Source organism: Labrus bergylta, chromosome 3, assembly GCF_963930695.1.
Source record: "Labrus bergylta chromosome 3, fLabBer1.1, whole genome shotgun sequence".
NCBI classification, from domain to species: Eukaryota; Metazoa; Chordata; class Actinopteri; order Labriformes; family Labridae; genus Labrus; species Labrus bergylta.
Genome location: NC_089197.1, coordinates 6,494,954 through 6,516,052, shown reverse-complemented (window position 1 = coordinate 6,516,052; position 21,099 = coordinate 6,494,954). Strand labels below are relative to the sequence as shown.

General features: G+C 44.9%; 2 protein-coding genes across 4 annotated transcripts; both read left to right on the top strand.

The window, feature by feature from the left end:
• The first annotated feature begins 113 nt into the window (after positions 1-113).
• cars1 (cysteinyl-tRNA synthetase 1) lies at positions 114-15,768 on the top strand. Of its 2 annotated transcripts, XM_020656050.3 has the most exons (23): positions 114-219; positions 2,422-2,658; positions 4,015-4,106; positions 4,293-4,381; positions 4,503-4,599; positions 5,402-5,500; positions 5,884-6,033; positions 6,803-6,943; positions 7,593-7,681; positions 7,768-7,889; positions 8,816-8,928; positions 9,033-9,161; positions 9,270-9,399; positions 10,819-10,922; positions 11,025-11,122; positions 11,611-11,800; positions 12,018-12,086; positions 12,196-12,277; positions 13,160-13,240; positions 13,441-13,508; positions 14,132-14,191; positions 14,284-14,367; positions 14,469-15,768. In XM_020656050.3, exons 1-23 carry the CDS (start codon positions 198-200, stop codon positions 14,595-14,597), a joined length of 2,475 nt encoding a protein of 824 aa, XP_020511706.1. In that variant the 5' UTR covers positions 114-197; the 3' UTR covers positions 14,598-15,768. The 2 variants fall into 2 exon arrangements, with proteins under 2 accessions (XP_020511706.1, XP_020511707.1); XM_020656051.3 differs by lacking the exon at positions 2,422-2,658 and having other exon boundaries at positions 146-219.
• A 2,033-nt stretch (positions 15,769-17,801) lies between these two features.
• On the top strand, positions 17,802-20,757 carry LOC110000707 (G2/mitotic-specific cyclin-B2). Of its 2 annotated transcripts, none has more exons than XM_020656044.3 (8): positions 17,802-17,960; positions 18,199-18,309; positions 18,557-18,844; positions 19,029-19,187; positions 19,269-19,505; positions 19,769-19,909; positions 19,992-20,102; positions 20,186-20,757. In XM_020656044.3, the coding sequence occupies exons 1-8, from the start codon at positions 17,934-17,936 to the stop codon at positions 20,291-20,293; spliced, it is 1,182 nt and encodes a 393-aa protein (XP_020511700.2). In that variant the 5' UTR covers positions 17,802-17,933; the 3' UTR covers positions 20,294-20,757. The 2 variants fall into 2 exon arrangements, with proteins under 2 accessions (XP_020511700.2, XP_020511699.2); XM_020656043.3 differs by having other exon boundaries at positions 17,811-17,960; positions 18,196-18,309.
• Positions 20,758-21,099: the final 342 nt, after the last annotated feature.

Genomic DNA, 21,099 nt, shown 5'->3' with positions numbered 1-21,099 from the left:
TTATTATTCTTTCAAATGGCCCTTACATGCCGCCGATCATTTTCAAGCTTAATCGAAACCTTCAAGATACATTTTCTCAATTGTAAAACTCATTTTTCCAATTATTCAGCCAGTACGTGAATGCATGTTTTGCACCCGGGTTCTTCTTCCGGACACGTTATTGTTGCATCAGCATCCAACCATCCAGCACTGTGGTAATGTCGACCTCAGGAGAGCCAGGTAAATATTTGTTTTTAACCTTTGAGACGTTTTATTTGATTGATATGACAGAGTTTAAAGGTAACCGGAAAGAGGATAATACGACAAACCCCGTTTAAAAATCTGCACATTTAAACTGTGAGGTAACTCAGCGGGATGTGTGAATTTAAACACGAAGATCAATGAAGAAGCTTCAACAGCTCTTATAGAAAATAAATGACACTGTCTTTAATCCGGCACACATAAAACAAACACTAGTATTTTATTTATTTTACGGAGTAAACACGAATTTGCAGCGTTTAAAATGTTTATTTTTTAAAACGCTATTTCGTTTGGATTGTTTTGACAGGAATATACTTCCGTTAATTTAAAAAATAAAAGTCTTTGGGCTAAAATAAATAAAGGGTTATAACTTATTATTATTGGGATTAAATTAATGTAACATGGTAATGTTTCCCTACATTTAATGTAATCAGTCAATATGAATATATGATAACATATTTATTATATTTAAAATTATTAAACATGAATATCTGTAGTGTGTATTGTTGTCAGATTTAGACTCAAAACATCGTAAATTTAAATAAATAACATGAGGAAACCATTGAGTGTATATACAAGTGGACAGCTTCCTTGCGTTGAAACCAAGCGGCAACCTCCGGTCTTTACAAATGAAGCCAATGCGGAAGTACAAAATCCTGCAGTTCACCGAGTGTCCACTAGAGGCTGGCTGCAGAAGCACAGGAAAGCACATACACACCCATTCAAAAAACACATTTTCACAGCATAAATTAACATGTTATCCATAGTTATATATCGTATAGCTGAGCTGATTGACAGGCGGGCGCGGTGTAACGGTTTGTCAGGAGGTTTAAAACCCGCCTCAGCTCTCAGCCTGTCGTTAGGTTGACTGAAAGTTACGCTGAGACAGCATTTCCAGCACGGAGACCGCCATCGATGGGACTCCAGCGCCTCCTGCAGGAACAGACAGGTGACGTCACTCAGGCTTCATCCAGTAATATTTACAACCTGTGGTCAGGCCCTACTTTTTGATTCTATCAATCATTAAAAAACAGATGATATTGTTTTAAATATGTGGAGTGAAAAAGTACTGAGGCATCAAACCTGTTGACACCCTTAGGTGTGTTAACAGGTCTGTCACTCAGTGTTTGTTGGTCTTCGTTCATAGATGTCGCCACCGAGTACCTCGTGGTCTACGTGAATCTGACTTGCACGTCTTTCTTTCAATTTGCTGTTTTCACACGTTATCGACGGTTTGCTTTAAAAGCTGCATGAACGACTTAGATAAATATCAAGATGGACGCACTACCATCTTTGACTTTCTCCTCTCTATAAACCCTTTTATTGACGTTGGTCTGTTGGATCCACTTTCATTCTGACTCAGTTTTATTTTTCCGTAATGCACGGGGGGAGAAGTTAGGTTTCAGTATGATGTTTGGGTTTCACAGTGAGTGTTTCATTCTTAGATGGATGCATTTCTCTTTTTGTTTTTTGTTGTTCAGACACATTCAAATGAAAAGTTCCCTGAAGCATCAGATTTCTTGAGTTTAATGTCGAGTTCATTTCTGCAGAACAGTTATTCTGCATCCATCCATCCGTCCTTTTTCTTCCACTTACCCGAGGTCGGGTCGTGGTGGCAACATACCGAGCAAGTCACCTTAGAAAATGTCATGAATCATTCAGAAACATTCAGTTTTTCAGCTCAGGGTTTATCTTCATATTAAGCATGTGTTCCATCTTTTTAGTGCGGCCGCTCCGAGCGCTCAATTTGAAAATCGTTCAACTTTTCAGCAAGGCACTGAAAAAGAAAGTAGACGACTTCTGAAATTCTTGACTTCTGAAAAACAGATTGTATCATTTAAAACTTGTCGTATTATAAATGTTGACATCCTCGTGTGTGTGTGTGTATCTTGTTTTATCAGAGGTCTAACGTGGCTCTGAGTCTGTTTCGAGGTGTTTTGTGTCTTATTATCTGTTTCCTTTTGAACTCCGTTTTGGTTCCTTAATGTGAGTTTGGTTCTCTGACTTTCTGTTGAACTCAGTCGGTGTGTGCTGTGAGTCTGATCCTGTCATCGCCGTGGTTACTCTCAGTCCAGTCCAGGTTAAAGGTGTGCTGCTGCTCCTGTTGGTTTCTTCACAGCCTGTTGTTGTCGGTAACTCTTTGCGACTCTTTGCCCTCTTGTCGTCTTGTTGTTTCCGCAGCCTTTGAGTTTGGCTTCTTGCTACAGATAGATGAGGAGGCCGCGCTGGCGGCGGCCCTGAATGACTACCTAATCTCTCGCAGCTACCTGGCTGGGTTCACCCCCTCCCAAACCGACCAGAAAGTCTTTAAGCTCCTCCGCAGGCCCCCAGACCCACACCATGTCCACGCTCTGCGCTGGTACAGACACATAGCGTCCCTGCAGCTGGAGCTCCTCCTCCTCCTCCCTGACAGCAGCTGTGAGTAGACGGACAACGGCATGAACAGGCTAGACGTGTGAGGCTGTCTGAAGGCCTGAAAACAGCTCCAACCTGCCCCTCTGCAAACACTCACATGCATGAACCCACAGCGCCTCCTGGCAGAATGATTCACTCGAGCTTTGATCGCAGCGTGCTGTAACCGGGTGTGTGTAGCTGAGCGCTGAACTTATCGCTGTGTAAACATCGAGGCAGCAGCTGGGACAAAACCACACTCACACGTTTGCATGCTGTGTGGCTTTAACATCCTGGCTTTAACGGGCTTCTTCATTAAAGGGTCAGTGTGGTCCTCTTTTACATAGTTTAGGTGTCTTAAAGATTGAAGCCCTTTCACACATGCACTCCTGAACGTTTCTAGAAATGACACGGCAAAAAGAAAACAAAATGAAGGAGTTTTATTCCTAAGTGAACAACATCTGAGACGCTCTCACACCGGTGAGGGTATCATTTTCATATTGACGTTAGTCTGTTGGAGCCAACAGAAGTTAGGTTTCAGTATGATGTTTTGGTTTCACACAGTGAGTGTTTCATTCTTTCTCTAATCAGTGACACATTGAGACAGGAAATAAACAGCTTTTCTGTCCCTGCATGATCAAGAGTTGTTATTTGGGGGGAGGGGAATTTGATTGACGGACATTTTTCTACTTTTTAGGTCATTTTGTTTTTTGTTGTTCAGAGACATTCAAATGAAAAGTTCCCTGAAGCATCAGATTTCTTGAGTTTAATGTTGAGTTCATTTCTGCAGAACAGTTATTCTGCATCCATCCATCCGTCCTTTTTCTTCCACTTACCCGAGGTTGGGTCGCGGTGGCAACATGCCGAGCAATGGATTGTGGGATGTGTAGTTCCTTGACTCTGGATGAAAAATGTCCTTTTCTCAGGTTTTTTTTTTTTTTAACGCAGTTTTTGCACCGAATCAAATGTTTTATTGTCACAAGTATAGGGGCAGCTGGTAGTCTTGGTAACAGGCTTTAATCTCTTGATATAAGGATTTTGTAAAACTCTACTTCTGGAGCCAGAGCCGCTGCAAAAGTGGGCGGCCCCTGTTGAGCTCTGTATGTGATGTAAAAAAAACGATTAGTATAGTGAGATTAAACTTTTTAATCAATTGAATCCCTCAGTGTTTCTCATCTGTCATTTGAATATAACCTCTTTGTTTTTATGGTATAAAATGTTAATCATCAAATTAACCACTTTAAGGCTCAGTATGTAAATCCCACCACCAGGGGGCTCTCAATCAAACAATAACAAAAGATGACGTCGAGGCTGGCGGGGAATCATGGGAGTTATTCTCTCTGCTTCTCTATTTTCAATGATTTCTTTCTTTGTTCATTTCAGTGAAAGGGAAGCGGGTTCAGCCCCCCTGGTCTCCACCAGCAGGAACAGACGTTCCCCAACTCCGGCTCTACAACAGCCTGACCAGAGCCAAGGTGAGAGGAGGGGAGATTATCACGTAGAGGATGTTTGTGATGTTTGTCAGGATGCACACGAGATGTTCATGTTGCACAAAAAGTCAGATTTATTAAAGGAAGAATGTGTCGACTTCTTGATCAGTTTTCAGATGTTTGATGTGTTAGTCAGTCAGCTTGTTGTCATGGTGATCTTTTGTGTTTCAGGAGCCGTTTGTTCCTCAGAAAGGGAACAAGGTCACGTGGTACTGCTGCGGGCCGACGGTTTACGATGCCTCACACATGGGACACGCCAGGTAAACGTGGCGTCGTCAGGATGAGATCATCATCCGTTCCTCTGCAGCATTTATATTCCTGTCACTCCACTTTACTCTCTTTCTCATGTCGGTAGAATTTAACTCTAAACTGTCTCTTCAGGTCGTACATATCCTTCGACATTCTGCGGAGGATACTGCGGGATTACTTCAAGTACGACGTCCTGTACTGCATGAACATCACAGACATCGATGACAAAGTAAGTCTCATTAATAACAAAGAGTCTCTGACACCTAGTGTTTAAAAGTGGTACTGCAGTCCAGATTCTAAACATCATAGAGAGCTGTCTCCCCCCACCCCCTCCTCTCTAGAGTCGATGCTCACGCAGGTCACCATGTGGTGGACACTGAAGCTTCAGTGTTTATCCAGCTCTGCATCGGTCTGTAAACCTTTCTGCGTTCTAACCTCTCTCCATTTTTCAAAAGCATCTCCAATATTGATCCTAGTTTGAGCACGTTTCTGCTCGTGGAGCTTATTAGAAACATGCAGAGGCCTTTTAGGTCGGGTACAATCACTTCTATCTGAACCAGTTCTCTTGAACGATTCCATCGCTGCAACACGCGTTTGGTGTAGCTGCTCCTCTGCTGTCTGCAAGTCAGGGAGTTGTGGGGGTTTGCTGACACACACTTTTCACTTATATGCAGCAGAGGGACACATGGGTGGACACACAGATATATTTTGAGCAGAAGTTCAGTCTGTAGGAACTTTGGCTGGGAACCTGAGGGTTGCTGGTTCAAGTCTCGGTGTGGGTGGTTTGTCTGGTAGCTGGAGAGGTGCAACATCACTTCCTGAGCACTAACCAGGTGCCCTTGAGCAAGACACCTGATCATGACTTTGTCCCCTCTCTGAATACGTTTAGTTTAATACGTCATCATGTTTATTTTAAAGTTCAGATATTTGATTGAAGGAGCGATCTTTCACATTTCTTTTCAGGATGTGCTCCTTTCTGTTTGTTTCTCTGGGACTCGTGTAAGCTTCGTGTTTGTGCTTCTCTCCGTCAGATCATCAAGAGAGCGCGGCAGAACTTCCTCCTGGATCAGTACAAGGAGAAGAAACCACAACCTGCTCAGATCCTGCAGGACGTCCTGAGTGCCAGAGGGGTGAGAACTAACTCCCGGTCAGCGCCGGATTCACTAAGACCTTGCTTTTTATACGGTGCTGCTGAAGAACATGGGAAAGCAGAGACTGGTTCTCACATCTTTTGGGTTGTGTTTATCATGGAGCGGCTGTGGCTCAGTGGGTAGAGTCGATTGTCTCTTAACCAGAACATCAGGGGGTTCGATACCCAGCTCCTGAAGCTACATGTCCGATGTGTCCTTGGGCAATACACTTAACACCAAGTTCCTCCCGCTGCTCCGTCTCTTTACTCAGCAGCCTCCACCATCAGCGTGTGACTGTGTCGGTGTGAACTGCGGCGTAAGAGTGTCAGAAGACGAGAAAATAAATATTCAAGCTCAAGTCTGTATTTTTTTCTGTTTTACAGCCGTTTCAGGCCGGCTTGGCGTCGACCACGGACCCAGATAAGAAGCAGATGTTGGAGAGGCTGGACGCCGCTGTGACGGCCGCTCTGCAGCCTCTGCAGGCAGCGATGGACGGCAAAGCATCAGACGAGGTGGTTCAACCTCTGGCCCAGGTGAGACTGAGAGGACTTCGTGTAATGTGCAGTAACTTCCCTCTCGTTGGGAACAAAGATGATGCTTATATAACTTCAGGAATACATTTTCAAAATTCATGTCAGAATTCAAGCTGATTTATTTCACGTGTGGGCAGATTATTATTGACAGGGTCCAGTCAGGTTCTGCAAAGGACGAAGAAATGTCCGAGGCTTTTTTATCAGCGCTGCTCACGTGTGCACAGATATTTTTGTGTACCCAAACATGTTTTTCTCGGCTTACCTTCTCTCCCCCACTTATTGTAAAATAATTATTTCATGTAAGAAGTTGGCTGCGTCCTTTATACCTGTGCGACCAAAATACTAGCTTAAAATGCTGACACATGCGCCGCCATGACCGAAAATAGACGCGACCTGCCGCGATTGGAAACCCGCCTCTATTCATCATCACAGGAAGACAGTTTAAACCCTGACCTCCCGATTCAGATTGAAGGCGACTTGTGGCGTGCTCTTTTGATCATAAGAGAAAAGTTGCTTGAAAACTTTGATGTTCTATAAATTGATGATTTGAATATTTGAAATCATGGCCCATCCCTGTTGTTACCTCCGTCTTATTGGTCCTGGAATAATTACAAAGCTATTTCATATTTTCACCCTGAACTCTCTGACTGATTTCTTCTCCGTCGGTCCAACATGCTTTAAGTGATGATTTAAAAATAAATGAATGTAAATGCAAAGACATCCTGATGACCTGATTTGTTGAACGTTTGCGTGTGTTTGTTTCTTTAAGGCACTGCTGGAGAGCTCCAAGGACCTGCTCGCTGATTGGTTGGACAAACAGTTTGGAAGTCAAGTCACAGAGAATTCAATCTTCTCTATTCTGCCCAAATACTGGGAGGGCGAGTACCACAAAGACATGGAGGCTCTGAACGTGAGTGAGACAAGACCGAGGAGGATCTCTAAGTTCCACCAAGCGGTCCGGTTCAGTCCAGTTCATTCATTGGGATTCAGTCCGGTTCATTTAGTCCGGTTCAGTTGGATTCAGTCCGGTTCATTCAGTCCAGTTCAGTCTGGTTCATTTAGTCCAGTCCGGTTCATTCAGTCCTGTTCAGTCCGGTTCATTCAGTCTGGTTCATTCAGTCCGGTTCATTTAGTCCAGTCCGGTTCAGTCCGGTTCATTCAGTCCGGTTCATTTAGTCTAGTCCGGTTCAGTCCGGTTCAGTCCGGTTCATTCAGTCCTGTTCAGTCCGGTTCATTCAGTCTGGTTCATTCAGTCCGGTTCATTTAGTCCAGTCCGGTTCAGTCCGGTTCATTCAGTCTGATTCATTCAGTCCGGTTCATTCAGTCCAGTTCATTTAGTCTAGTCTGGTTCAGTCCGGTTCATTCAGTCCGGTTCAGTCCGGTTCAGTCCGGTTCAGTCTGGTTCATTCAGTCCAGTTCATTTAGTCTAGTCCGGTTCAGTCCGGTTCGTTCAGTCCGGTTCATTCCGGTTCTGTTCATATTTAAAGGACAGAATGAACTAAACTTGTGATCAGGTGTTCTGCTGTTTGTTTTTAATAAATCGTCTCTGCGGTCTCCAGGTTCTCCCCGCAGACGTTCTCACCCGGGTCAGTGAATACGTCCCCGAGATCGTGGACTTTGTGGAGAAGGTCATCTCCAACGGTTACGGGTAAGTCAACAAACTGCTCGTGTTTCAACCTCCACATTGTTTGCGTATTTTTGGGTAATAATCTTTTGTTTTTCTGATGTTTCCAGGTACGAATCGAACGGCTCCGTGTACTTCGACACCGCAAAGTTTGACTCCAGTCCGACGCACTCGTACGCCAAACTGGTGCCAGAGGCGGTTGGAGATCAGAAAGCGCTACAGGAGGGAGAGGGTACGTACGTTTCAGCCTCAAGAACTTCATTCTTACTCCCTTAAAGACCCCGTGTGCACATTCACAACAACCTCCAGGAACCTGAGGGGCCTAAAAAACACCGAATGAACACGCTATGACTCCGCCTCCGCAGCAGCAGAAACACAGGTCTGACCAATATAGCAGTATGAAATGTTGTCATTACCACGAGTGAAACCGCCATCATCACACACTGACCCGCCAACTGAAGCGAGCTGTGCTGGGATACATAGCAACGCAGACCATGCTGGCAGCGCCACTTTTGTGTCTGTCACTGATCCGTAAATAAAAGTTGTGGTGAGATCTCTCGATTGAAGGAGTCTTATATTAAAGTTGACCAATGGAGGCGGGCGGTACAAATCGGCTGTAGGTAGGCGACTAGCGTACTGCAGCTGGTAGGAGGGCAAACGCCACAAAGAGAAAACAGACAGGACTAAAAGAGCGACACAGGGAACTGCCCGTCGCAGATCGTCAAACAGGAAGACAGCTCAACAGTTTTTTTTTTTTTCTCTGGGAGAACCCACAGAAACAGGCCGCGTCTTATATCCCGGTGCGACTTATATTCAGGATTTTACGGTATGTCATCATTCTGCTGTAACGATGGATGTTGACAGACACGTGTGGCCTGTTTGTCACTTGGAGCGTCATTCAGCCGCCAGCGAGGAGAGACTACCGGCGGCAGGTGCTGTGGCTTTTTCAGGAAACAATGTGTGGAGGCGGTACACGTCGAGTGTCACAGCTTTATCGCTGTCTAAAACAGGGGTCCCAAACGTTCACCCCGTGACCCCCAAAATAACAATCCCTGACTCTCGGGTCCCTGGAGGCGGTTAAAGTTGATAACATAATGTACAGCCACGCCCCATCACTAATAACAACCGCCCCTTCCTCTGTGTCCCGTCTTCCTGCAGGCGATCTGAGCATCTCAGCGGACAGATTAAGTGAGAAAAAGTCGCCCAATGACTTCGCCCTGTGGAAGGCGTCGAAGCCCGGAGAGCCGTCGTGGGACTCTCCGTGGGGGAAGGTGAGAGTCGTCGCTGTTACACCGAGACACAAAAAAAAAAACGTTTAGTTTTAAGTTTATTTAAAAAAACAGAACGAAAATGTTTTTTGATGCGTTTCTTTCAGGGGCGGCCCGGCTGGCACATCGAATGTTCGGCCATGGCCGGATCTATCTTAGGGGAGTCCATGGACATCCACGGAGGAGGCTTCGACCTCCGGTTCCCCCATCACGACAACGAGCTGGCGCAGTCTGAGGTAAACAGCTGACTCGTCAACTTTTTGTGCAGAGAACACTGAAGCAGGAAACGGAGTGAAATACTCACCTGGATCACGGTTCTTATTTATTTATTTTTTCTCGTCCAGGCTTTCTTTGAGAACGATTACTGGGTCCGGTACTTCCTGCACACCGGACACCTGACGATCGCTGGCTGCAAGATGTCCAAATCTCTGAAGAACTTCATCACCATTAAAGACGCTTTGGCGAAAAACACAGGTGACTCCTCTGCTTCAGCTTCATGTCGTTAATTAACGTCCGAGGCTGCTGTCGCGTTTTTACATTCAGATTTTTTATCGTCCCGCCAGGGGGAATGTGTTTTGCAGCAGGAGCACACAGAGTCCATCAGAGTCCTATCAGAGTTAGAATCAGAACACAAGACAACATGAAACAATATGAGACAGAGCAGTAAAATCAGTCATCATAACATATCTAAAGTCAAAAGTCAAAAGTGGAGGAGTGCAAATGTGCAAGAAGAGCAACCTGAGGGCTGATTGTTATTTAAGATATAAACTACACTGAGGACAAATGAGACCTGGAGTTGTTTAGTGTTCCTCACAGGAGCTCTAAAACAACAACCTGAGGGTCAAAGGTCAAACTCACTGTGAAGAGGGTGAGTTGAGCAGACCTCGTGTGCGTTTGAATCGTCATTTTTTCTTAGGAAGGTTCCTAACTGAGTGAAATGACTCGGAAGAGGCAGCCATGATAAGAGCCGTTCAAATTCTCTAAAAGTTAAGGAAAGGTGGGTCAATGCTTCCTTTATAACCTCCTTTAGCCTAGGATACACTGGACCATCCTTTAGGAAAGGAGATGAGATATGACGCCCCACAATTCCTTGCGGCCGCAACATTTAAAGCGAGTCGCGCATCCGATCTTTCACGGACATTAATGATGACCGTAAAGGGGCTCAGATCATGTAAGGGATAAAAAGATAAGAGACATTTTTATCAGATGATGTTTTATTGAACATATTTCATTCACTTAAGAATGTTTTGTACAGTTGTACATTTGTATGCTTAAAACATTATGTATGTCTTGTATAAATGTAACAATTAATTTCATACAGTCATAGGCCTACTTATGTTGATGTTGATTTCTGAGTGGACAGGAAGCTGATGGTTTCACTTTTGTTACTCGTAGCCTATATGGCTTTTATTTCAATCCCAGCCTTGTGGTAATTCGGATTATTTCACTGGTAAAAAGGCACAGGGGAAAGTTTTTTAGATGCGCTTTTTGTAGTCCATTTTTGGAACATTGTAGTTTCAACACGGCAGACTCACGTCATTAACCTCCGCCGGGCCGTCGCATTTTATTACGTCGCCTCCTAACATCTTTCCTTAACCTCATGACGTTTTCCCCGGGGTTAAGGTAAAGTGGATAGTGAAAGGAGATATGCACCCCAGTGTAGGCTGAGCTCCCCTTGCTATACCTTCTTCTAGGATGTGTTTTCAGGCTGAGCTGCTGCTGTAAAGTTCTTCTCTCTGACTTTTCCCTCCAGCCTCTTTGTATTTATTCTGCAGAGGGTCAGAGTGAGCTGAGAATTTCAGGAGCAGTCCTCCTCTCCACTGTTTCAGGAGTGCAGATGTGCAAACAGCTTATTTATTTAACGCTCCGTCTTCACTCTTCGTCCTCCTGCAGCTCGACAGCTCCGTCTGGCTTTCTTGATGCATTCCTGGAAAGACACCCTGGACTACTCGTCGAACACGATGGAGTCGGCCGTCCAGTACGAGAAGTTCTTGAACGTACGTGATGACTTGACAGATTTACCTTTTCACTTCAGCGCTGAGAGGTTTCTATTTCTCTGATCTTCTGTTTCCTGTTCTTTCTTTGTCTGAATGAAACAGGAGTTCTTCCTGAATGTCAAAGACATACTGCGCACTCCTACCGACATCACCGGTCGCTTTGAGAAGTGGGAGGCAGCAGAGGTGGAGCTGAACAACAGGTGAGGGGGTTGACGTGTAGGAGATGCATTAAACACGGGGCCCTCCTCTGATGTAATTGAATGTGGATTAGTGGTGTTAGCGTTAGCCTCTTGGCTAACATTTGCCTCCTCGTCCTGTCTTGGATCCACTTTTGGAGGTAACTGAAAAAATGTGTTGCAGGCCCTGGCATAGTTATACACAGTCCTCAAAGTCAAATTCAATAGGCCCCGCCCACAATAGAGTGGTGCAGGGATGGCGTATTTTGAAGATAACCTTCACAAAGGAACGCTATTTTCATTTCTGAAGCTTTGATGCAATCGGAGAAAGTAAAGCGCTAATGTCAGGCTATAAAGGAGCGACACCATGGTCGGGCACAGTCCCCCCCCCCGATGTGGCTGGGTCCCAGAAAGCTTTACCCCTTACCCCCCTCCCTCCGTCCTCTCTGGACTTCTCTGAACTTTTGAAGCAGGTAAAACAAACTTCATGCGTGCGTTCTCGTGTCGTCCAGTTTCTACGACAGGAAGTCAGCCGTCCACGAGGCGCTGTGCGACAACATGGACACTCGCACCGCCATGGAGGAGATGAGAGTCCTGGTCGGTCAGAGTAACAGCTACATCGCTAACAGGAAGAGCGCCAAGCTGAAGCCAAACCGCATGCTGGTGGAAAGCATCGCCGTGTATCTCACCAACATGCTCAAGGTAAGCGTGATTGTACCCGCATCATATTCTGCAGTCAAATAGGGCTGATGACTCTCCCTCTCGGGCCAGTATCACTCGCTAATGTGGTTAATAAACTGAGTTTCAAGATTCTTTCATGTTTCTTCCAACATGGCGTCACAAAAAGGATAAGAACGCCACGCCTCCATTCGGAGACCGTCGTTTTTTAAAGCTTGGGTCGTTGTCTTTTTGTCTTTAGATATTTGGTGCAATAGAAGAATCCAATTCCATCGGTTTCGCGGTCGGAGGACAAGGTCAGAACGTCGATGTGAGTAAAGAGATCTTTGTTTAATGCTTCATGTTTGACCCAGAAATGAATCTGCAGATCTCTGAATCTCGTCTGAGATGTAAACGCCATCCTTCTCTCTGTTTGTCAGCTGGAGAGCACGGTGATGCCGTACCTCAGCGTGCTGTCCGATTTCAGAGAGGGCGTCCGGAAAATTGCCCGAGAGCAGAAAGGTAAGAAGCTGGATTTAAAAAAAAAACAAAATCAGATTTATGTAATTTTCCAAATCCAGATTTTAATAAAACAAACCTTAAAGGCACAGTATGTCAGTTCCACCACCAGGGGGCTCTCAATCAAAACTATTACAAAAAGATGATGTCGAGGCTGGCGGGGGATTAATGGGAGTGATTCTCTCTGCCCCCCTCCCCCACCCCCGAAAACAACCTCTGAGTTGACTGTAGTCAAGACGATGTTTACCGACGAGCCAATCAACAGACAGCAGTGTGTCTAGCTCCGCCCTTGAAGGTCGGATCAGTGCACTTGGCGCCCCAACAGATGGGTAGGAAAAAAAAGTAGGACGGTATGGATTGATTATTTTGGTCCCATTTCAAACTTCTGACAGTGGAAAACACCAAGAAATGCGTTCTGTACTGAACTGAGCCGGGCTATGATGTCATAACCATCCGAGGTGTACTGACCACGAGCTACCTGAGAGTAACAAAACATTATATATAAACATAATAATAAAGACAAGCTGTTCGTTAGGTCTAATTGGAATCGCAATGCATTGTGGGATACGTAGTTCCCTCCTTCCTTCCTGGAAGAAAACATTTTGTTCACAGTCTTGTATCATCGCAAAAATAAATATTGAAGTAAGGATTTTCTGAGAAGTCAACGGAGAATTTAAACGGGGAAATTTACTTCCTGAACCAGCCGCCGAAAAAGTGGGCGGTCAGCGTTGAGCTCTACTCTGATTCACTCGTGAATAAGTCACATTGCAGAAGGGTCAAATCGGAGAAGGTGAAACACTGGTCATTACATTTTATTAAACACTAACTACCTTCAGAATTTGTTTCTTCTTTCTCTAATAATTAAATTGTTTTAATCTCATGCAGTGACTGAGCTGCTGCAGCTGTGTGACGTCGTCCGTGATGACACGTTACCGGAGCTCGGAGTCCGACTGGAAGATCATGAAGGTAACGTAAGATCATCGATATCTAACAACAAAACGTCTGACTGTTATCAGAGCGCCGCCGGACGCTTTTTCATCCACCATCTTCCTCCGCACCGTTCTTTACGCGTCATGTCTTCACTCCCCGCTGTGAACACCAAACTTTTCCAGGAGAGCATACTTGAATGTGAAAGCGTCTGCTGACTGCTGCTGGCTGTGTTACAGGTCTGCCCACTGTGGTGAAACTGGTGGACAAGGAGACTCTACTGAAGGAGAGAGAGGAGAAGAAGAAGGTGAGAGGAATCTGCCTTTTTTATTATTTTTTTTTATTATTATACCTCCAAGAAAGCAAAGAGTCTCAAATCACGGAGGCACAGCGGGATCTTTTGTTTGTTAACCATCGATATGAAGCCTCTTTCACACATGCAGAAAACTTTCTGATATTCAAAGACTGAACTGCATGCGTGAACACAAACATATCAGGAGGAATTTTTTTTAGAAATTTCAGCAGCGCATGTGTGGACACGGCTTGGAAATTAGGAGTTGAAGACACCCCGATTATGCCCGACTGATAAGTAACATAACCTACCCTATGACCATAAGTCGCCACCAAAACCCAAACAGCATCACCGCCTTCAACAGAGAGAATCTGTCGATGTGATCTCCAGGTAGTGACCACGCTGATACTGCCTACCCGACCATGTCGCCCCTTCTGGCCCTCACAACTCAAACCTGTAGACTTATGAGCAACAAGAGCCGGGACATCACCGGTATTCATCCGATTACTCTAATGACTCCTTGGGAAGGCCGGAAAGTGCAGCGTCCCGGAGTCAACCCCCCCCCTCCCCCCCTCGTCATGCTAGCTCTTCACACCCACATCCTGGTATTTAAAGATTGTTTGAATGTTCTTCTTCAGATGGAGGAAGAGAAGAAGAAGAAGAAGGAAGAGGCTGCTAGAAAGAAACAAGAACAGGAGGTGAGTCTCTCACATGGTTTCATAAAGAAAGAGTCCTCCAGTGTTTCTCCTCTTCTAATGAACAAATGCACGGATTCTTCTCGATGTTTCAGATGGCTAAACTCGCCAAGATGAAAATCCCCCCGTGTGAAATGTTTCGCAAAGAAGCCGACAAGTATTCCCAGTTTGATGAGACGGTAAGTTCTTCATTTGCTGTGAGTCTGACTTCAGAGAAAGAAGTTACCAAAGCTCGAGCAGTCTTTATTTGAATCTCTTTTTCTCTCGTTTCTGTGTGCAGGGTTTCCCCACTCACGACGCCGAAGGAAAGGAGCTGAGCAAAGGGCAAGCCAAGAAGCTGCGGAAGCTCTACGAGGCCCAGGAGAAGTTACACAACGAGTATCTGCAGATGAACCAAAATGGAAACTGAGTGCGTGCGAAACCATCCCAAGCCATCCGCCCCACAGAGAAACCTGCAGAATAGATGTCACGCCCGGAGACGCCGGGGTCATCGTTTGTCTCGTTTTCATCTGATTCAGAAAAATACAGCCAGAGTGTGTTTTTAAGAATGACGGTTAAAAAAAAAAGACACTTCATCAGTCCACACAGGCCATGCATCATTTAAACAATAAAGGGAACAGAGAGTTCAGTGAGGAACACTTAATTCTTCTTTTGTGTCTTGCAGCAGAAATAAGCAGCAACTCAAGTGTAGCTTGATGATTCCACAAAGCAGCCCAATGCTAATAGAATAGAATTACTTTATTGATCCCAAACTGGGAAATTGTGGAAACGAGGCGCCATTAGCATTCTGCTAGCAGCGTTTTCAACATTCATGTTTTTGGACTGAAAGTCTGTAACACTGCCAATCAGCTGAGGGGTTCGAAGTTTAAAGGTGGAGTCAGTAGCATTTTTTTTTTGCAGCTTGTAAACACAACATTCAAACATGGCCCCTCCTCCTGGGCTCATCGCCCCCAGAAGCCCCGCCCCCTGCAGGAAGTAGTGTGTACGTTTACTGCTTGTACCTACACTGCAAGCTAACGCACGCTAGCGCAAGCTAACGGCCGGTGTTTGTCACCTTCCTGTCCAACAGGAAGTAGACCAACTCCACGTCCACGGGTAAAAGCCAACACAAGGTTCACCCTCGTTTCAGAACGAGCTTTATCCGCTTGGTGTTTCTCCTCACTCTGATTATATTTACGTCCGTCATATTCACTGGTTTGAATGGCGTCCAATCACTAACTTGTATCCACTCCTAAACTCACCTGCTGCGCTCTCATTGGCTGGAGGAAACACACCAGCTCCGCCCAGAAACATTCCGAGTCAACCAGAACAAAGCAGAGCAGTAAAATCCAGTCAGAGGACAGAGTCTCTGCAGACACAGTCACCACCACAACATGTACGGAGGCAGAGAAGGAACAATGGAGCAGCTCTATTTTAGGAGAAGTCTGTATTTTATTTTGAAGGAGAAAGCTGCTGACTCTGCCTTTAACAGATTGTGATGAACTTAGATTTTTGCAGTAAATCACGAACCCAAATCCATGTCAGAAAATGATCCACGGTGTAAAAGGAAAGTAATAAATTTAAGAAAATCAGAAATCAAACGTTGTAAGGTTTTGTCCTTTAAGTATCTTCACAGCTCTTTGAATGCACTCTTCCAAAAGAGGCTCCTTTATTTTGCGACTTGGAGCAATTTGCAATCGTTTCCTGTTTACAATCTGTATTTGTCTTTTCTTCTGTACGCTGTTGAGGTCTCTTCCCCGGGCTGGCTGCACACGGTTGGACGGTTTTAGAATTTCATTTTTCCCAAAGCAGCATAAGATCCAAAGGAACCAATGAGAAATGAGAACTCAGGAGCTCCCAGGAAAATATGTGGTTAGTAGCTGAGATTGACATATAGCAACATGCAGTAATATGATGAGACTGCACACAGAGAGAGAGAGAGAAGAGCTCAGGGTGCCAGTTCCCCTGGTAGTCTAAACCCTCAGATTCCAAGGGACGTTCACACTGTGTTATTAAGAGACATGCTTCTCACACGTAGACCTGAGACACACACAAACATGCACAAACAGGACCTGTGGACATGCATTAGTGGAGAGATGTCAGAGTGGAGCTGCTACATAGCTAGCGCCAGAGCTGTTTAGGGTTCGCTGCCTTGCTCAAGGGCACCTCTGCTGTACTCGGGCAGTGACCTGACCGGTGACCACCAGACCAACTTCTATTCTTTTGTCCGCTCCGGGTATTTGAACCAAAGCGTTTCAGTGTCAAGCCTTCATCAGGGTCCACGTGACCATTCTGTGAAAACAAAAGCATTCTTATTGTCTCAAGAGAGAGTCTCTGAGTTGTTTTCTATGACCGCTTGCATCCCACTCTAAAGAGCCCCTCAAACCTACACACACCTTTTTGTTTTTTTAGATATATTTTTTGGGCCTTTTTGCCTTTTATAAGATCGGACAGCTGAAGAGAGAGTGGGAGGAGAGAGTGGTGGACGACATGCAGAAAAGGGCCGAGGTCGGATTTGAACCCACGGCCGCTGAGCTGAAGACTCCTGCCTCCGTACATGGGGGTGCACTCCATAACCGGCAGGCTATCAGCGCCCCACCTACACATCATTTTTGAGTCCAGGTAGCGCTCCTTTGTAGATTTTTTTTAGGTTTTTTTCTACAAAATTTTGAATTAAAAGAGTAAGAAAACTACAGAAAAAGCAGCAAAACATTAGGAACCGGGGAAAAGATATAATCACTATTTCAATGCAAAATTGAGGTTTCTACATTCTACATGTCATGGGTACTAGCTCACATATAGTCAAATACATATCATTTTAAACAACAGATATACAGTATATTTAGATTTAGTTATGAGACATTTTCCAGCACCTTAATACCTTTCTCTAAATATGAAATGCCCTCCCAGACCACCACAGGGCGCTACCGCCTGTTGAGATATTACAAAAAGCTTTACCTTAGTACCTGCATGTACTTGTTTTTATGCTGATTTTTAGCACTCATCCTTCTTAATGCTTCCTTTCTCACTTTATGTTTCTTGACTCTCCTGTCTGCTCTTCTCTTTTATACTCATGTCCTTACTGTTTGCATGTTTTCTTGACTCTGCAGCACTTTGAGCTTTACTAAAGTGTCTCACGAAAAAAATCGTGTGATTATTATTATTATTATGATTATTATTAAATGTTGGTCCAAACGTGTGGAAAATCTTTGTGGGTTGACTCCACTTAAAAGGCTTTAAATATAAACAACAAGAGGAAGAATTAATCAAATGAAGAAAAGGGAAAATGTGAATTATGACCAAAATAAATTCCAATTAGTCTTCTTTTTATTTATCATTTTATTTATATTTAATTTATATTATATTTATATTTATATCTATATTTATATCTATATCTATATCTATATTTAATTTAATTTAATTTGTATTATATTTTATTTTATTTCATTTTTTATATATATTTATATTATTTTATTCAATTATTATATAACGTGTTTGATTGTATTATTAATTTAATTCTAAATATTTGTTTTCCGATTCCAAAATTCCGGAAACACAACCTTTGATCTCCACACTGTAAGCCAATCAGGAGCGTCCGTCTGGAGGCCTCATCCAATCAGATGTCACAGAGCGCTATTTGAAAGCTGCTGCTCGTCTCCGTGTTGTTAATGTTTACCTTCAGATATCAGCGGCGACAGAATCCTTTTTCAGTACATTTTGCTGCTCGGGGCTGAAATCACTTCTCGTTTTGAGCTCGACGTCAAACATGTCGTCTGTTGAAGTTCGTGCCGTGGTGAGTTTCACTGACTTTATTTATATTTTCACTGTTTTACTGCAAGTTAGCTCCTGAATGCTGTTGCATTTGGGTGAGCTCGCTAGTTAGCATTGTGAGCTAACTCTACAGTCTGCTCCGGTTTTGTGTGGATGTGCTCTTTTTTTTTAACGCAAGTTTTAAGACATGTTTGACCCGTCAGCGTAGCCTTAGCTTCTTCTGAGTGTCTCAGCCGTGTGTCTTCTTTCTCTGCCAGCAGCTTCCAGCCGCAGAGAACCCGGTGAAGATGGTTAAAAACACGACGGCAGGTGTGAGGAGAGCCGCTCTGGGAGAGATCACCAACGTCCCTGCTGCAGCCGCCAACACGAAGGTATCACAAAACCACACCAACTCATGATGCATAAACTGTGTTATACATCTAATGAGCACACCTGGTCATATGCTGCTCTATTTGGCCACACGTATCTGAAGGTTTGTTGCTCCTAAAGGGGAGAACAAGACGCTGCAGAAACACCTTTTTTATACCTGCAGCCCCACTTCACAAAGCTAGCTCAAGATGACTCACTTAAACCTTGCAGCCAATAATCATGAACTTAACTTCTTCTTCTCTTCCTCAGAAAACGGGACGAGCTAAAGCATCAGCCAAACCATCGTGTGCCCAGAAAGTCAAACCCACATTGGTCCAGGTGGTTCCTCCACTGGTCCAGGTACCGGCTCCTGCAGACCCCCTCCCCTCAGTCTCAGAGGAGTCGGCTGACGTGTCCATGAAGGAGGAGGCGGAGCTGTGTCAGGCGTTCTCTGAGGCGCTGCTCGCCGTGCAGGACGTGGACGAGCTGGACGCAGACCAGCCCCAGCTCTGCTCTGAATACGTTAAAGATATCTACAAGTATCTGCAAGTCCTGGAGGTGATTAACCCCGGATCAGCTGCTCTCTGTCTCACCTGCATCCATTTTTAAATCCCTGCAGGGCGGCGCTCGCCCTCGTTCCTCTCCTACACGCCTGTCTTATGATATTTGTGTTTTTAGAAAGCTACAGTTCTTTTATCAAAGTGTCTTAAACTCGGACCACCTGTCCTCCCCGTGTCCTCAGGTGGAGCAGGCTGTACGGGCGAACTACATGCAGGGTTATGAGATCACTGAACGTATGCGCGCTCTGCTGGTGGACTGGCTGGTCCAGGTTCACTCCAGGTTCCAGCTGCTGCAGGAGACTCTGTACCTCACGGTGGCCGTCCTGGACCGTTTCCTGCAGGTAACACCTGACTGATGATCACTTCTGTGTGTTTTTTTTGAATGTGAGCCGTGTAGAAACTCTCGTCCTCCTGTGCTGCAGGTCCAGCCGGTCTCTCGCAGGAAGCTGCAGCTGGCCGGTGTGACCGCCATGCTGGTGGCGTGTAAGTACGAGGAGATGTACGCTCCGGAGGTGGGAGACTTCGCCTACATCACCGACAACGCCTTCACCAAGTCTCAGATTCTGGAGATGGAGCAGCTGGTTCTGAGGAGCCTGAACTTTGAGCTCGGTCGTCCTCTTCCTCTGCACTTCCTCAGACGGGCGTCCAAAGTGGGCAGCGTGAGTTTCTGCACAAATCTCGCACAGAAAAACAAACGACCATTGAACTCCTCTTAATCCTGCTTTTTGTTCCTTTGCCAATTACATCCCTGATCACCTATGAAGTCAGGTGATCAACGTCATCTTTTGTTTTGATTGAGATCGCCTTGGTGTCGTAATTTTTTCCTGAGCAGAAACTTATTTCATAAAAAGCAAAATCATTTTTCAGTTAAACTTTTTATTTTTTTGCTTTGATCCATGTGCTGCATGTCTTTGTGTCTCAGTCTGATGTAGAGCGCCACACGCTGGCCAAATACCTGATGGAGCTGACCCTCATCGACTACGACATGGTCCACTACAGACCGTCTGAGGTGGCGGCCGCCGCCCTGTGTCTCTCCCAGCTGCTGCTCGACGGCGTGCCCTGGGTGAGTCTGATGGAACTAAACGCTTTAAAGAAACAGTTTTAAGAGTCATCCTGGTTTAAAGTTTGTTTCTGTGTCGTCTCAGTCGGCCACGCAGCAGCATTACTCCACGTATGACGAGGCTCACCTGAAGCCCGTCATGCAGCACATCGCCAAGAACATCGTGACGGTGAACGACGGGAAGACGAAGTTCCAGGTGAGACGGTTTAGACCACAAACACTCAGACGTTATCGTTGAGTCTGGATGTTAAACTCGGCCTGTCTCTTGTTCCCGTGCAGGCGGTGAAGAACAAATACTCGAGCAGCAAACTGATGAAGATCAGCCTCCTCCCTCAGCTCAAGTCGTCCATCGTTACCAACATGGCGGCCGCTGCGCTCAAACCCTGAACTGACCTCTTTAATGAGGACGATTTTTACTCGCACTTTATTCAAGCTCGACCGTCCTGAGGAGAAGCTTCACTACTTTTAATAAAATGTTTTTATCGTTCTGGATCTGCGCTTTATGGTTTTTTTGAACAGCTTGGATTTTTCATTTACTTTTTTTAATTTTAATTTTTTTAAATTTAAGTAACCGGAGACGCTTCACAGCTTCCAGTCAGAGATTGTTTGCACCCAACTTTCTGAAGTCGTGGATTTATCTTGTGTTCTTTCTCGTTTATTTACGCTCGGTGCTCTACCTCATCGAGGATCATTTGGCTCATTTTTAAATTTGGTTTTCTCTCAAATTGGAAGAAATGTTCTTTTAGCAAGTTTTGTGCTCAATCATGGATTTTATTTTGATGTTTCTGTTCTTGGATTTTGATCTTATTGATATCTCTGTTCTTGATACTGAATAAAATCTTTTAGCTCTCTTGGCTTGTAATATCTTTTATCTGTGACTCGTGTTTCTGGTTGAAATAAAATGCTGACTGACCTTCAGCTTTAGCGGGGTCCGCTTACGGCAGTGGTGACTCTAGAGTCTGTTGGGGGGGGGGGAACCTTCATTGGGGGCCCCTCCAACCAGCGCTCATTAGAGTCCCAATGCTTACTCCTCTTCACTTTCCACTCTGAGGTGATAATTCCTCGTCATTTTCCTTGGTGACGAACTTTCTTTACATCAATAACTCATGCAACACTTAGCGGGGCACAGAGTGAGTACTGTCAGATGGGGCCCCCTTAGGGAGGTTTCCTACTGTCATCGCAAAATTTTCACA